At 41.8% G+C, this 17,046-nt stretch overlaps 1 protein-coding gene across 1 annotated transcript in view; it reads left to right on the forward strand.

The window, feature by feature from the left end:
* fryl (furry homolog, like) overlaps positions 1 to 17,046 on the forward strand; it is a gene marked incomplete at its 5' end in the record, with an annotated part of 218,864 nt that overhangs the window by 197,699 nt on the left and 4,119 nt on the right. Inside the window, 5 exon segments of the mRNA XM_037674389.1 lie at positions 4,643 to 4,741; positions 5,482 to 5,550; positions 7,670 to 7,687; positions 8,398 to 8,508; positions 14,529 to 14,722. Of these exon segments, the coding sequence (XP_037530317.1) occupies positions 4,643 to 4,741; positions 5,482 to 5,550; positions 7,670 to 7,687; positions 8,398 to 8,508; positions 14,529 to 14,722 (491 nt within the window).

Raw genomic sequence — 17,046 nt, forward strand, 5'->3', positions numbered from 1 at the left:
GCGGCAACCCTCGAACCCGATGGTGGACACCGTCGGTGAGGGATGCTGTCAGGCTGAAGAAGGAGTCCTATCGGGCCTTTTTGGCCTGTGGGACCCCGGAAGCAGCTGATGGGTACCGGCAATCCAAGCAACATGCGGCTCAGGTGGTCACTGAGGCAAAAACTCGGGCATGGGAGGAGTTCGGAGAGGCCATGGAGAATGACTTCCGCGCGGCTTCGAGGCGATTCTGGTCCACCATCCGGCGTCTCAGGGGGGGAAAGTGGTACACCACCCAACACTGTTTATAGTGGGAGTGGTGTGCTGCTGACCTCAACTCGGGATGTTGTGGGTTGGTGGGCGGAATACTTTGAAGACCTCCTCAATCCCACTGGCACGTCTTCCACTGAGGAAGCAGAGCCTGGGGACTCTGGGTCGGGCCCTCCAATCTCTGGTGCTGAGGTCACCGAGGTGGTTAAAAAGCTCCTCGGTGGCAGGGCCCAGGGGTGGATGAGATTCGCCCGGAGTTCCTTAAGGCTCTGGATGTTGTAGGGTTGTTTTGGCTTACGCGACTCTGCAATATTGCGTGGACATCGGGGGAAGTTCTCCTGGATTGGCAGACCGGGGTGGTGGTCCCCCTATTCTAAAAGGGGGACCGTAGAGTGTGTTCCAACTACAGGGGAATCACGCTCTTAAGCCTCCCTGGTAAGGTCTACTCGGGGGTTCTGGAGAGGAGGGTCCGTCGGATAGTCGAACCTCAGATTCAGGAGGAGCAGTGCGGTTTTCTTCCTGGCCGTGGAACACTGGACCAGCTCTACACTCTCAGCAGGGTCCTGGAGGGTGCGTGGGAGTTTGCCCAACCGGTCTACATGTGCTTTGTGGACTTGGAGAAGGCGTTCGACCGCGTCCCTCGGGGAACCCTGTGGGGGGTACTCTGGGAGTATGGGGTACCGGGCCCTTTGATACGGGCTGTTAGGTCCCTGTATCAATCAATCAATCAATCAACTTTATTTATATAGCACATTTTAAAAACCACAAGGGTAGCCAAAGTGCTGCACAATAAAACAATAAAAACAATTAAAACAATAAGAACATACAAAGCATACACAAAGAAACATAAAAAACCATTCACATACCAGTTTCACAGCAGGTGTATTAAAAAGCTGTAAAAGATAAGATCACGTGTTAAAAGCCAAAGAATAAAAGTGTGTCTTTAAAAGAGATTTAAAAACAGGAAGAGAGAAGGCCTGTCTGACACTCAAGGGTAAATTGTTCCACAACCTGGGAGCAACAACAGCAAACACTCTGTCACCTCTGAGCTTCAGCATAGTTTTAGGGACTGTCAGCAGCAGCTGATCAGCTGATAGTAGGGATCGGGGTGGACAGTAAGGCTGAAGCAGCTCAGACAGATATGGTGGGGCAAGGTTGTTCAGACATTTAAAAACAAACAGCAAAAGCTTAAAATTAATTCTGTAGTGCACAGGGAGCCAATGAAGGGACGCCAGGATGGGAGTAATATGCTCGCGCCTACGAGCCTGAGTTAACAGGCGAGCAGCAGAGTTCTGCACAAGCTGCAGACAAGCAAGTGACATCTGGCTAATGCCTGCATACAGCGCATTACAGTAGTCAAGACGAGCTGTGATAAAAGCATGGATTAATTTCTCCAAGTCAGGTCTTGCTAGGATTGGTTTCACTTTTGCTATTTGGCAGAGTTGATAAAAACTTTTCTGAACAACACTGCTGATCTGTTTTTCAAATTTAAAATCAGACTCAAACTTCACCCCCAGATTGGTGACACAGTCCTTGAGATAAAATGACAGTGAGCCAAGATCTATGCTGGGAGATGTATGACCTGTGTCAGAGCCTGGTCCGCATCACCGGCAGTAAGTCGGGCTTGTTCCCGGTGAGAGTTGGACTCCGCCAAGGTTGCCCTTTGTCACCGATTCTGTTCATAACTTTTATGGACAGAATTTCTAGGCACAGCCAAGGTGTTGAGGGGATCTGTTTTGGTGGCCTTAGGATTGTGTCTCTGCTTTTTACAGATGATGTGGTCTTATTGGCTTCATCAGATCATGATCTACAGCTTTCGCTGGAGCGGTTCGCAGCCGAATGCGACGCGGCCGGCATGAAGATCAGTCCCTCCAAATCCGAGGCCATGGTCTTGAGCCGGAAAAGGATAGAGTGCCCTCTCCGGGTCAGGGAGGAGGTCCTACCCCAAGTGGAGGAGTTTAAGTATCTTGGGGTCTTGTTCACGAATGAGGGAAAAATGGAGCGTGAGATCGATAGACGGATAGGTGCAGCGTCAGCAGTGAAGCGGGCGCTGTACAGGTCTGTCGTGTTGAAGAGAGAGCTGAGTCAAAAGGCGAAGCTCTCAATTTACCGATCGATCTACGTTCCTACCCTCATCTATGGTCACAAGCTTTGGGTTGTGACCGAAAGAATGAGATCTCGGATACAAGCGGCCAAAATAAGTTTTCTCCGCAGGGTGTCTGGGCTCTCCCTTAAAGATAGGGTGAGAAACTCGATCATCCGGGAGGGACTCAGAGTAGAGCCGCTGCTTCTCCACGTCGAGAGGAGCCAGTTGAGGTGGCTTGGGCATCTGTTTAGGATGCCTTCTGGACGCCTCCCTGGTGAGGTGTTCCGGGCATGTCCCACCGGAAGGAGGCCCAGAGGAAAACCCAGGACACGCTGGAGGGACTATGTTTCTCGGCTGGCCTGGGAACACCTCGGGATTCCCCCGGAAGAGCTGGCCCAAGTGGCTGGAGAGAGGGAAGTCTGGGCCTCCCTACTTAGGCTGCTACCCCCGTGACCCAACCCCGGATAAGCGGAAGAAAATCGATGTAACTCATTTCCACTCAGAAACATCATAAACACTCAGAAACATTACATATATAATTTCCACAAGGCTACCCAGCATGCTTTGCAGCTCACACAGTCTCTCTGGGACTCTCTCGCAGAGAGAACTTTGAGAGTTTGGAGGAAATAAAATAAAGTTAAACAGACTCACATCTTTGATTAAATCTGGGGCCTACAAATATCTGTGATTTGGTGTTAATAATGTTTTATTGTAAGAATTAAATTAGTCAGACGGCACGCTCTCGTGGGGGTGTCTCTTCCTCTCTGTCCTGCTGTGCAGGGAGTACTGATAAATTGATCGTATCAGTGTGTGATCGCCCGCGAGCCAGACTAAACAGCAACAAACAGATTTATTACTGGGGGAATATTGATGAGGACACACAGTAGCTTAGTAGTTAGTTTAAAAACAGTTGACCACAAAAAGGATTGGTTCAGTTAATCCATTAGTAGGCCTGTCACAATAAACAATAAATCAATTAATCGCGTGATAAATTAAATTATCGACCTCATTTTCATTTATCGGCATTATCGTTTCTTCGTGTTTCTTTCTTTCTACTGAAGACACTGGATGACAAGAGTCAACTCCAGTGCTCTTTACTGTCTCCTCCCTTTCTCTTTTCTCTTTAAAATACATTTTAACGATCCAAAATCGCGTTTTTGGATCGTTAAAAGAAGCTGAGCTGAGAAGCTAAGCTACGAGCTAAGCTAACAGGCCAGCTCGGGAAAAACCTCCGTCTTGTCAAAGCTCCAAAATTCACGGTTGAAACCCGTGCCTTTGTCTAAAAAGTTGTTTTTCTCTGCAAAAAGCAGCTGAGAACTTGTTTACTGATGTTTTATTAAACGATTTGTGTGACAAATGCTATGCTAAATAGCTCAAACCACATCAAGCGTCCGCCATTTTGAGAACCAAAGAGAGACAGCTCATGTCACGTCAAGGGGCCTCCCTCCCATTTTTCTTAGAGAGACGCTGCTCTTTCCCTCATTATCCATTCCTTGGTTCAAACAGTCTTGTACTGCCATTCAGTGGTCAAAAAAGATACTACACACAAAATTAACCAACATTTCTTCTTAAATTTCAAACTATATTATTGTTTATTGCAATAATTCCTGAGACAATTAATCGCCCAGAAAAATTTGTTATTGTGACAGCCTATCCATTAATGGATAGGCTGTCACGTGCATCGTGCACTCACTTTCAGCCCAGCTGAGTTCTGCTCTGCCTCTTTTGGTTCAGCTCAAAGCTCACACCGGAGCGAAACGTGGACGCTTCAGCTGGGATTTATGAACCTGTAGAGGAAGAACTGGTCTGAGCAGCCACTTCATTGTGAGAACTGGTTCTTAATGGACCCACCTGGAACAGAACACGTTGGTCGTTCAGGGTACATCAGGAACAGTGTACGCTTTTTAATTTGAAAAGTGTAAAGATCTGACAAGTCAGAGATGGCAGAATAATATTTGTGTTCAATAGGAGGCAGTGTGTCGTTGTTGTTTTTAATAGAGTTTCATATTAGATTATCTACTTTTATAGCAAGGAAATAATCTTAAAGTATGATTTCTTTGAATTACACTTTTGGGTTCCGTTTATTGTGTTTATGATTCAATGCAAAACAATAATAATAATAATTTAGAGGTAACAGATCATTGTAAAACTTGGTTTATTTACATAATGACTAACTGCTGGATGTCTGAGCTGCTGGCTTTCAGTAACTGTGGTCCCCTGATCAGTTTAGCTGTATAGCTCTGGTCTATATCTCCAAGTTATGTGCAGTGTTTATGTTTTGTGTCTAATGTATGGATCTTGCTGTTGTAGCTGGTCTCTTGTGGACTTCTTGAGACGTTGAAGTTCAGTGTGCTGGAGTTGCAGGAGCACCTGGACACATACAATGCTAAAAGAGAAGCAGCGGAGCTCGTAAGTCACTGTATCTTTCCCTACATACAACATTCCCTGGATCTGCATCCTGATTCTCTTTGAAATCTTTTTCCTGAAACACGACATCTCACAAACTCTGAGGTTCTGTATCATGATGTTATCATGACAGTGAAGGAAAAATTAACCATTATTTATTTCAACCAAGAGATATGAGCTGAGGAAATGTATTAAAATTTCCTTCATCTCTCTGCAATCGTGCAACCAGGAGAACACGAAGACAAACAGCTGATACTGTAAAAGATAAGCCCAGACTGCCTCCTCAGGAAGACAGACACTGAATCATATTAGATTTGAGTAGATTTAGCTGCCGTTAGGGCGTGCATTACTACTGACAAGCCCTGCCGGAGGATTAAAAATAACCATGAGCTCTCCTAGCTCTGTTCCAAGAAGGCCAGGCGGGAGAAGATGTGAGGATAAGTAAGGAAGGGGGAGGGGAATGAAGAGAAATGAGATTGCAGTGGGTTTTAGGATGCAGAGATGTTAATTTAATGAGACGGCAGTGTTCTCTGGAGGTCTAGATACTATCCTGTGTTTGAGAACAGGACATCTTTAAGTACAACACTCATTAAATCTCCTTCCTGGCCAACCTTTGTTAGAAATACACACTACAATAAATGCTTATATCTGACAGGAAAAAAAAAACTGTTTTGCCAATTTTCTCCTCCTCCTAAGCTGTTTTTTTATGTCCATGTCCTGCGTTTCACCTCTTACACCTGTAGTGGCTCGAGAACTGTAGAAAAACCTTCGGCGACAAAGACAACAGCCAGAGGCCCATTACTCATGCGCAGGTAAGAACAAATGTAGCTGTAAAATGTTGCTTTGGATTTTATTTTTTTTATTTTTTTGGAATGGAACTGCACTATTCTCCGGTTTACATGAACTTGTACAAAGTTTGCTTAATAAAACCAGTAAAGTTGCCTTTAATCAGGACGGCCATGATCTCAGAGCAGTAGTTTATTTTAAAGATGACCCAGTTTTTCCTGATAAAATGTACTGAAACATCTTGTCTTGCTCAGCTGTACATGCAGATGGGAACTTGAGATTGAATTTGAAGCAGAGCAGGCTTATCATCTTAAAACATGTTTGTTTTCCTGCAGATGTCTGACAATACTGACATCACACTGTCTGCCTGAGATATACTGTTTTCATTCTTTTGTCAGCTCTTGATAAATGCAGACAGAAAACTTTGACTTCCTTTGGATATTTGACCAAAACAAGTGTTGTGTTTTTAAAGCAATGTTATGTGTTTGAGATTTTGGAGTTTCCTATCTTGCATTGCATCGTGTACGTCCAACAGAAAGCCAGGTGTCAGGAAAGTGTCCATTTTATTTCATGTTTCTTGTGTGTTTCGCTACAGTACGGCAAAATGTTATGGTTTGTCAACTTTCTATTCAAAAGACAAGAAGAAAAAGAAGTTTGAAAGATTTCTTAACAGGAGTTTGAAGCGGTTTTGTGTTCGTATGGTTTCTGAGCAGTAACTTGTCCAGATGCTGATAGCAGCAAATCTGCTTACTCATCCATCCATTCATTCATTTTCCTCCACTTTTCCATGGTCGGGTTAAGGAAACAACAAATCCAGGAAACCCAGACATCCCTCTCCTCAGAAACACTCTCCAGCACCTCCAGGAGAGATCCCAAATCCATTTGACTTCAGAGTATACAATCCCTCTGGCCAGTCCTGGATCTTCCATAGGGTCTGCTCCCAGTGGGATGTGTTGGGGGAAAACTCCAGAGGAAAAGCATTCTGGAGGCATCCTTATCAGATGCCGTAACCACCTCAGCTGATTCCTTTTGATGAGAAGGAGCAGTGGCTCTACTTTGAGATTCCCCTGGATAATGAACCTCCTTATCCTTTAACTCTGAGCCGTACTATCCTACAGAGGAGAATCATTTAGGCTGCTACGATCCAGGATCTTCACTTCATAGGTGAGACTTGGAAAATAACACCAGTAATCAAGAGCTTTGCCTTTCAGTTAAGCTATCCTTCACCAAAACAGACTGGAGCAACACCCTCATTACTGTGGATGAAGCCCAGATCTGTAGGTGAAGATGAGGTGTGTTTTGTGACTGGTAAACATGAGAGGAGGGGGTTGTGTGCCTGGAAAGCCCACAGTCTGGCTAGTTGCATCAGCCTTTCTGATCATATGTGGGTGCCCACCTGAAAAAAAAGGTTTTTTTGTCAATGCACAGAAATGCCCAAATTATTGTGTATTTGGGCTTTTTAAATTTTATTTATTGTATATTGTATAGAGACCATAAAACTATTATATAAAAATACAAACATTTTTGTTTATCTGGAAACACCAGTCCTCCACATTCACCGGAGTGAGTGGAGGTGGTTGAGGCGTCTTAGATAAATGTTAACGTTCAGGCAGACAGGATGTGGACAGCATGTTTAAGTGCAGTTCTTCCAAACGTCTTCTGTCACTGTCTTGTTTCATTGTGGCGGAGAAAGACAAATAGCTGTTAGCAACATTTATACTTAAAACTGTGTAACTATGGCACAGATTTTTACCTTTTCTCTTTTGACTTTCTGCTCGTATTCTCCTCTGTTTAACACTTTAAACTTTACCAAAGGTAAATGTTCGATTAAGCACGTTTTTTTAATGCAAGTTGTTTTACTATTCCTCTGTGTGTAGCCTCCCTTCTACCAGAACATTTTCTCTCTTTTTTTATGTATGCTGTGCTGGTATTTAACTTTTCATTTAAAGTTTTTTTCTGTTACTACTGAGGAGAGCTCATGTGTTTCAAACCTTCCCTGACTCGTGTGAAGGGAAGAAGATAAATCATGGCTTCATGCAGTTCAGGCCACCATGTCTCAGCTGTCATGTAAAAACTCACTAATTTTTGGTCTTTCTCTCCCTCTGTTGTTGTTGTTTCTCTGTGTGACCTCACCTTCTTGCTTAGCAAATGGAAAATCTAGCAGTAAGTGGTCCTCCTATTATAGATCTTAATAACGATGACACCCAGACAAACGCTGACCACCTCATCTCTGCTTGTAGCGCCGTCTCTGCGCTGTCTGCAGCCTCAAACTGCTCTGCTGCCTCCACCCTACCCCCACCTCTGTTTGTTTCTTTCTGCTTTAATTTGTCATGTGACCCAATTCAGCTTCCTCATCCACCCAATCACTAGACGCTGTTATTCTGTAATGCAATTTGTTTGTTTTTCAGTTCTGTGGGTTATCAGTACAGCTGTATTCAAATAAATGTCTTGTATTCAGTTGATTTCAGAGGAGCTATTTTCAGTTAAAACAAGCTCATATTTTTAGTTTCATTTCATTTTGCATGTTCATGATTTTATTCTTATCTGTTTAAATCATATTTTTCCTTCCATGTTTCCCTGGATTTAAAACTTTGATGTAGTTCCATGGATCTAGTCTTTTCTGCTGAGGCTTGTAGGCAGGATCACACATTCTGATGCAAAGTTTATTAATAAAGATTTCATCAATTATTCTGATGTCTTCATCCATGGCCTAAACCAAATGGTACTAGTCCATGTTAATCCTTTCATCTATTCCCATATTTCTAACCCAGGACATCCATTTGTCTAATAACGTGATGATCAAAGTAATGTCAGTGCCAGTGCTGGGCTTTCATACCGACATGCAACTCCTGTTTGTGTCTGTGTCTGTGCAGGAGTTGGAGTTGTGTCGGAGGCTCTATAAGTTGCACTTTCAGCTGCTGCTGCTGTTTCAGGCATACTGTAAGCTCATCAGCAAGGTGGACACCATGAAGAGAGAGGCGGAGGTAAGAACTGAAGGGGTGATTGCTGTAAAACGTTTCAAGCTAGCAGTTTTCTAATAGTTTTAAATTGAAACTAATGAAATGGCGTAAAAGTGCTTTTTTAATCTAATGCACTATGAACATTAAGCGTGACGATTTTGGCCATATCAGCTACCATTTCATACAGGTTTCCTCCCCTCACCGTTTCAGGTTTGTTTGTTTTTTTACTTTATTTCAATTCAGTTGATTTATATAGTGCAAAGTTAGGGCACTGAACAGAGACATTCATATACATAAAAAGTAAGTTAACACTATTTATCTGAGGAGCAGACTGCTTTGAATTTAATTTCATCGCAGAATTCTCATCTTGAGCAAGCATAAAGGCGACAGTGGAAAGGAAAAACCCTCATGAGGATGAAACCTTTAGCAGAACTAGGCTCAGGACAAGCGGCCATCTGCTTCAACCGGCTGGGTTTGACAGGAACAGATACACAATGGCATGTCGAGAATCACATGTTAAGATAGAAATAGTATCAAATGAAAACTATTCAATTTTAACAAATCATTTAAGGAAATTAGGTCAATTTGTCCTCTGGTAGTCTAAGGGTGCATTCACACCAGCCCTGTTTAGTCCGCTTTAATCGAACTCTAGCTCGTTTTCCTAGAAAGTCCGGTTCGTTTAGGGAGGTGTGAATGCGCCATTGAACTCTGTCACGGAACAAAAAGGCGAACTCTGGCCCGGGCTAAAACCTAGGTCTCAGTCCGGTAGAAGCGAACTCCAGCGCGGTTCAAGTACAGTGTGAATGTAATCAGACAGCTCCGCAGGGTAAACAAACACACATTTCTCTGATCTTATATGGAGCCGTCAGCTGCCTTGTGTGGAAAAACAATATTCTCCATGGTCTTCCGTCTCGTCTTCTGCTCATGCTAAGTCCATTTTTGAAAAATGACAAAATATTACTCCTAAAACTGCTAAAACTTGATGCCACTTCATTTTTATTTTTATTTACAGAAGAAGAAGAAGACGTGTCTTCAGAGGTTTTTGTGTTGTTTCTTTCAGTAGTTCTTGGTGCAGCGCCCCCACAGGCGAGCGGGGGAATAGGTTGGTTCAACAGGTTGACTCGACTGCACAGTGCAGTGTGAATGCAAACGCACCAGCTCAAATGTAAATAAAAGGTCATGAATATTGGTCCCGAACCGAGTCTACCGGACTATCTGGTGTGAAAACGACCTAAGCCTAAGGCAGCATGACAAGTCAACCCTAACTGTAGGATTTATCAAAAAGTCTAAACCCAGTCTTAAAACTGGACAAAGTGTCAGCCTCACGGACAGAAACTGGAAGTTGGTTCCACAAGAGAGGAGCCTGATAATTGAAAGATCTGCCTCCCATTCTGTTTTTGTAAATTCTAGGAACCACAAGTAAACCTGCAGTCTGACAGCAAACTGCTCTGTTAGGAAAATATGAAACAATAAGACCTGTAATATAAGATGGAGCTAGGTTGTTGAGAGCTTTGTAGGTTAGAAATAAGATTTTGAATTATATTTTGAATTTAACAGGGAGCCAATAGAGAGAAACTAAAACTGGAGAGATATGATCTCTCCCACTAACTCCAGTTAAGACTCTGGCAGCAGCATTTTGAATTAACTGAAGACTTTTTTAAAGAAGTATTTGGACACCCAGTTAATAAACCATTGCAATAGTCCAGTCTAGACATACATAAAAAGTCAGTTAATCCACCAAGTCAGTCTCCACCAAGAAAAAGGTTGCACACTAATATTTCGTTGGACCGCCTTTAGCTTTGATCACATCATGCATTCACTGTGGCATTGTTTCATTAAGCTTCTGCGATGTCACAAGATCTATTTCCATCCAGTGTTGCATTAATTTTTCACCAAGATCTTGTATTGATGACTAGGCACTAGGCATGATGGGTGCATCACTTCACCTGCATCTCTTCTTACCCTGATGTGCCCATCACTCTGGAACAGGGTCAATCTGGACTCATCAGACCACATGACCTTCCTCCATTGCTCCAGAGTCCAATCTTTATGTTCCCTAGCAAATTGAAGCCTTTTTTTCCAGTTAGCCTCACTGATTAGTGGTTTTCATAAGGCTACACAGCTGTTCAGTCCCAATCCCTTGAGTTCCCTTCACATTGTGCGTGTGGAAATGCTCTTACTTTCACTATTAAACATTGCCCTGAGTGCTACTGTTGTTTTTCTTGGATTTAATTTCACCAAACGTTTAAATGATTGCTGATCATGATCATTCAGGTTTTTTTTATGGTCACATTTCTTCCTTGAAGACCATGGGTCCCCACTATCCTTCCAGTTTTTAAGAATGCGTTGGACAGTTCTTAACCCAATTTTAGTAGTTTCTGCAATCTCCTTAGATGTTTTCTCTGCTTGATGCAGCCAATGATTTGATCCTTCTCAAACAGACTGACATCTTTTCCACGACCACGCCATGTGTCTTTAGACATGGTTGTTTAAGAAATGAGAAGCAACTCATTGCACCAGTTGGGGTTAAATAACTTGTTGCAGCTGAAAGATGATCGCCCATGCAGTAATTATCCAATAGGAGGCGTGTACCTATTTGCTTAGTTAAATCCAAGTGACAACTTATTTTTTTGGCCAGGCAGTGTATCTAAGGAGAAAGCAGATTTTTAAACTGGAAATCTGATCAGTGCACGTCTAAATTGGGGGTGTGTTCTTGTGACTCAATGAGAGTACGGTACCTCATTGATCATTAGGGTGACTTCTGGTCACATGGCCACAAAGTGGGATTATGAGTATTTAGTAGCAAAATTGGAACCATGAGCGAGAGGTACCTGTCATGAGTACCATATTTTTCACTGTATAAGTCACAGTTTTTTTGCATAATTTTCATCCCTTGCGACTTATACGCCGAAGCGACATATTTATGGATTCCCCCCCCCCCCCCATATTTATAAACCAATTTTTGGCTGAGATATGACCGTTTTATTTCATTCTGACTGAGAAAAAAATTGAGCAGTACCCCTTTCAGCCACTTGATGGCAGCAGAGTAGTAGTAGGCAGGCATGCCATTGTATCATGTAATAGGTAAACGTGGCTATAATGACAAATTCAAAAAAAGTTCAAGACAAAAACAACTGGACTTTATTATACTTTATATTTCATTGTTATTTTCTTGAACTTTTTGGAATTTACCATGTCCTGGATGACCGAGAATCTTCACCAGACATTAATGATACAAATGGCTTGCCATATTACCCCCACCTTTGCTCTGCTCGCTGCAGTTCTGCTTTGTTCTGCAGTTAAACCAGCTGCACCACCCCATCGAAATGCAGCTAATTTGACCATTAAAGTGCATTTATTAAGCAAATGTTAGACTGAGACACACCTTTGTTCTAATTTCAAGCAATCAAATAATTGTTTAGGTGCTTTTCTTGTTCAGTTTCGAAGGAACGAGCCACGTTTCTCCTCTTTTGTTCCTTCCCTCTGCGTGCTCCCGGGCAGCAAAACTATTTTTGAAATTCAGCTGATTTGACTGTCGGAATGCATTTATTAAGCAAATGTTAGACCGAGACACACATTACTATAATTTCAAGCAAACAAATAATTGTTTTTAAGTGTTAATCTTGTTGAATTCTTGTTAAAGTCCTCCTGTGCACGCTCCTGTGGCTTCCATTTGGCAGCCTATCCATTTATGACACAACACTGACCCACATTTTTGGGTTGTCAGCGGTGACACGTAACAAACGCGACGCGTCAGCAGTGATTCATAATAGATGCGTCGTATACGGTGAAGCGACATATTTATGGATTTTTGCACTTTATTAGACAATATGGATTGATGCGATTTATAGGGTGGAGCGACGTGTACGGCGGAATATACGGTATATGTTGCATTCACTCTGTCACAAAAACCTGCCCTCAAGAGGGGTGTGTGTTGGGCAGCTATATGAGCACCCAGGTATGTCGAAGGAAAATGTTATTCAGCAGCAGGAAGCTTGGCAACCTGTCAAAATATAATGTAAAAATAAAATATTAACATTTAAAAAAATATATAAATTAGTTGCTCCTGTGTATAAGTCACGGAGTCCAAAACATGAAAAAAAGGTATTGGCTTATACACCGGCAATTACGGTACAAACTAAACAAAGAAACGTCCTTCCCTGTTCATTGTTTAAACAGTCAGTCACATATGGTGAAGGTCTAATTAGTATTGACCACAGCAGCATTTTTTTTGTTTGTTTGTTTTTTGTAGAGAAGTAAAAATTTCAGACAAACAATGAACACTCATTGAGGATGACGAAGATAACGTTACTAACGCTGGATGTCCTCACAAAATGGAAGCTCAGTCCGACAGGACTGGTACCAACAACGGAGCTAATGTCATGAAGTCGGTGCAATTGAACACTAACGTTAGCTTGCTAACTTGAGAGGCACGTAGCTAATGACAAGCGGGTTGGAGGATTGAAGAAAATTTATTATTGTGTCTTTATTTTACAGATCAGTTAAAATAAACTTACACAAAATACTCTACACAGTATTGCTCCCTGCTTCGTCTGTGCTGACTGTGAAAGTAAAACTTAAAGGCTGTGACTTGAAAGTAGTCTTCATGCGCCCTCTGCTCGATACATTGTACAATTACAGATGGTTCCAGCAATTTAGGGAAAAGTGTTTATAGTATACAGTATTGGCGCATAATGGAACAATTGTCACAATACCGATAGGCCCCCAAACGTTTATATCGCCGTAAAATAGCGGCCCTACGATGCATCGGTCGAGCTCTATTATTTACCATTTGTAAAGCCAAAATTGAATAACAGATTTTACTCACTTTAACAACAAATGCAAAGTCAGAACTTCCTTCTTTTAAATGAGGAAAAGTAAAATAACTTGTAAAACACGAGACAGAGTTGTTGTAGATTTTTTCTTCTTCTTCTTCTTCTTCTTTCCGCTGCTCCCTTTCAGGGGTCACCACAGCAAATAAAGTTGCATGAAGACTTGCCAGTTGTTTTTACACCGGATGTCCTTCCTGACGCAACCACAGACCACCGAGCTACCACAGCCCTCTGTGTGGAGCAGAGAGCTGACATCTAGGGTGCCCGGGGGAGCAGATGGTGGCTCATTTGCCCAGAGTGGGGCAAATGAGGGTGGACGCAGGTGTGGGTGCTTCACGTATCCCACCCACATTTTGATGTTGTCTGTACCGGGAGTTGGACTAGCGTTCTTCCAATCACAGGCCCACCTTCTCTGAACTCTGCTCCACGGTTGCAGAACATTGTCACCTATTTCTTTGTTCGGTTAAGTCTGGACCTGTTGAGAACGTGGAGTTTATTATCCGAGCTAAAAACAAGAAGTAAAACATTTGAACTCTCTGCTTTCAATGAGAAATGATTGAAGGATAAAAAAAAATTGATATTGGTGCTGATAAAAATGAGATGAGATAATTCTACTTGGATCTGAGTGTAGAAACTTTTAATCAAAGCTCTGACCAAAGACTCACAAACACATTCGTAAAGCTGTTTGTACAAACTGTCCTAATTTAATCAAACTGAGTTGCGGACACATGAAATAAATAAATGTTATTATGTTAAGAGCGACGTGAACAAACACTTAAAATGTGTGCACAACAAACAGTTTGCTGTGTGAAAGATGCTCACAATAGTTTTAACCTTTGAAACTCGGATGTCCTGCATCATTTTTTTTTAGATGCTTGCTTAGTTTTTGTAGAGGTTAATAAAATCTGTTGAACTGTGCATGACTTTCTGTAAGATGTGCAGCAGAGTTTTAAACTAAGGTTTTATGAACCATTGTTACTTTGTATCGGACTTCATCTCTATCTCAGCTGCATCACGACAGAGCTTTAATCAGATTCTGGTACCTGAGCAAACTGAATCACTCTCATTATTCACTGATTGAGTCTAATTTATTTACATCAAGGTTACCGTCCTGACCTTCCAGGTGTAATCGCACATGAAAGCTTGCCTTTTTGTTTGTTTTAATGGTGCTTTGATGCTGTGATAAGTCATGTTTTTGTGTCTGTTTCCAAGGTAACCAACATGTCTGAAGAACTCAGTATCCTGGAGAGCTGCCTGAGTGCAGCAGAAACAGGAAATGATGGTCAGGAGGATGTGTGCATGTCAGACAATGTCCAGACCAACACAGAGACGGCGATCCAGTCTCTGATTGAAACGCTGAGAGCCCGAGACTTCAGCTCCGCCCTCACACAAGTCAAAATCTTCAGGTGAGATCAACAACAACAAAAATCAACGACACTGACATGAATCGGTTATAAAATTAAACGAACACTGGAGAGAGTACAGAGCAGCTATACTTTTTTTTTTTTTTTTAATCAAGAGTCACCATGATAAAAACATTCTGCAGTCTGAGATTTTTATCTTGCTGGGAGAAATGAAAACAGAATATTGCAACAGTGACTGCAACACGACTAAAAGAATAACATCAGCACACAGTTCAGCCTGACATGTTTTATACTTGTTTTATTTTGATTTAAGGTGAGTTTTAGTTTGATTCGCATATTTCTTCTGTTTGAAATCAAGAATAAAGTGACTGAAGATGATCTGGGGCTGTGGAAATAAGAGGAGTTTTTACATCAAATCAGTGATTAAGTCATATTTGGTCAAACTGAACACAGTACATTTGCAGAGTCCTGTTTTTTAAGCTACATTGTGACACCAACAACATCCTGGTATTTTTCTTGGCCAACCTGTAACTGACAAATTTTGAGAAAAGCTTGTTTTCTCAGAACTCTGTTGTGTCCCTGAACCCTCCCAAAGGAAATGTTTCTTTTATCTGCAGGCCCTTTCCACAAAATTAGAATATCATGGAAAAGTTGTTTAACTTCCATAATTCCATTCAAAAAGTTCATCTTTAACAGATGATGATTCAGGGCCCACAATTTAAACGATTTCAATATTTATTTGTTTATTTTTACATAATTTGGGCTTCCAGCTCATGAACTCCGCAAAAACTGGATTTCAAAAAATTAGAATACTGTGAAGACATCAGCCCACACTACTTCTCAGTTTTTGCAGAGAAAAAAAAGAAAGAAATGAGGATCACAACAAATCAATCAATATATGATACTTTCAAAACAATATGTCAGTCTTCAATACTTGGCTGGGAATCTCTTTGCCTTAATCTCTGCCTCGATGTGACGTGGCATTGAGTCAATCAGCCTGTGGCATTGACTGGGAGTTATGGAAGCCCAGATTTCCTTGATGCTTGCTGTCAGATCTTCTTTGTTGTTGGGTCTGGTGCCCCTCATTTTCTTCTTGAGAAGACCTCATAGATTCTCAATGGGGTTTAGGTCCGATGAGTTGGCTGGCCAGTCGAGCACTGTGACATGGGCATCAAACCAGGTTTTGGTGCTTCTGGTGGCATGGGCAGGGGCCAGGTCCTGCTGGAAGATGAAATCTGCATCTCCATACAGATCCTCAGCAGAAGGAATCATGAAGTCCTCTAAAACATTCTGGTAGACTGTTGCAGTGACCTTGGATTTAAGAAAGCAGAGTTTACCAACACCTGCACCGGACATTGCACCCCAAATCATGACTGACTGTGGATATTTCACACTGGACCTCAAGCAGTATGGGTTCTGTTCCTCACCCTTCTTCCTCCAAACCCTTGGACCTTGATTTCTGAATGAAAGGCACACTTTACTTTCATCGGAAACAGAAACGGGGTCCTATCCCTGAGAATCTTGGATAAAGTAGATGCCATTTCCTGCATTCTGGTGTATTTTACAAAGGTTTATTGCAGTACACCAATGCTTCTCAATTATTTTCTGTTACGCCCCCCCTAGGAAGAAGTAAACATTTTGCGCCCCCCCAACTCTCTGCCGCGACTGTAAATAGTATAATTTGTCTATAAAACTGTTATAAGTACACCTCTGCATAACATTGTATTCTTATTAACATTAAAATAAAAAAATAGAAATATAGATCAACTTACAAGGTCCAAGGGAATGCGCTCAGAAGAGAAGAACCTGACAAGTTGTTTAGTGACATAAAATATATTTTGTTAGCAAAGAATAAAGTCCTAACATTTGTTAAATATCTGTAAGATATGTAAGAAGAAAGAGAGGCAGGTGTCGCTCTCGCTTTGAGTTTATACTCTTTGTTGCTGCGCGCTGTGGATGAAATGCGTCCAGAGCGGAGGACTTGTTAGCAAAGAATAGAGTCCTAACATTTATTAAACATTACTTCTGTATTTAAAAAATAAATAAAAAATTGTGCTTTGACAAACTAAAAAACAAACAAAAAAAATTGTTAAAGAGGAAGAGGGGCAGGTAACGCTCTCACTTTGCGTTAATACTCTGTCGTATGCGTGCTGTGGGTGACGAGCGTCACCAGCTGCTCAGCAGCAGAGGAGAGCGACACAGTTCAAGCATGGCTCCCCAAACCACAAGACAGTCATATTTGTTCATAACTTTATTATTAAACCTGAGAGTTGCCAGATTTTAGCAAACAGTTGCCGAACACACACTGACGAAATGATCAACTTTTTCACAATATTCTAATTTTATGACCAGCACCTGTATTTTAA

Source organism: Nematolebias whitei, chromosome 3 (assembly GCF_014905685.2).
Source record: "Nematolebias whitei isolate Nwh7 chromosome 3, NemWhi1, whole genome shotgun sequence".
In the NCBI taxonomy this organism is placed as follows: Eukaryota; Metazoa; Chordata; class Actinopteri; order Cyprinodontiformes; family Rivulidae; genus Nematolebias; species Nematolebias whitei.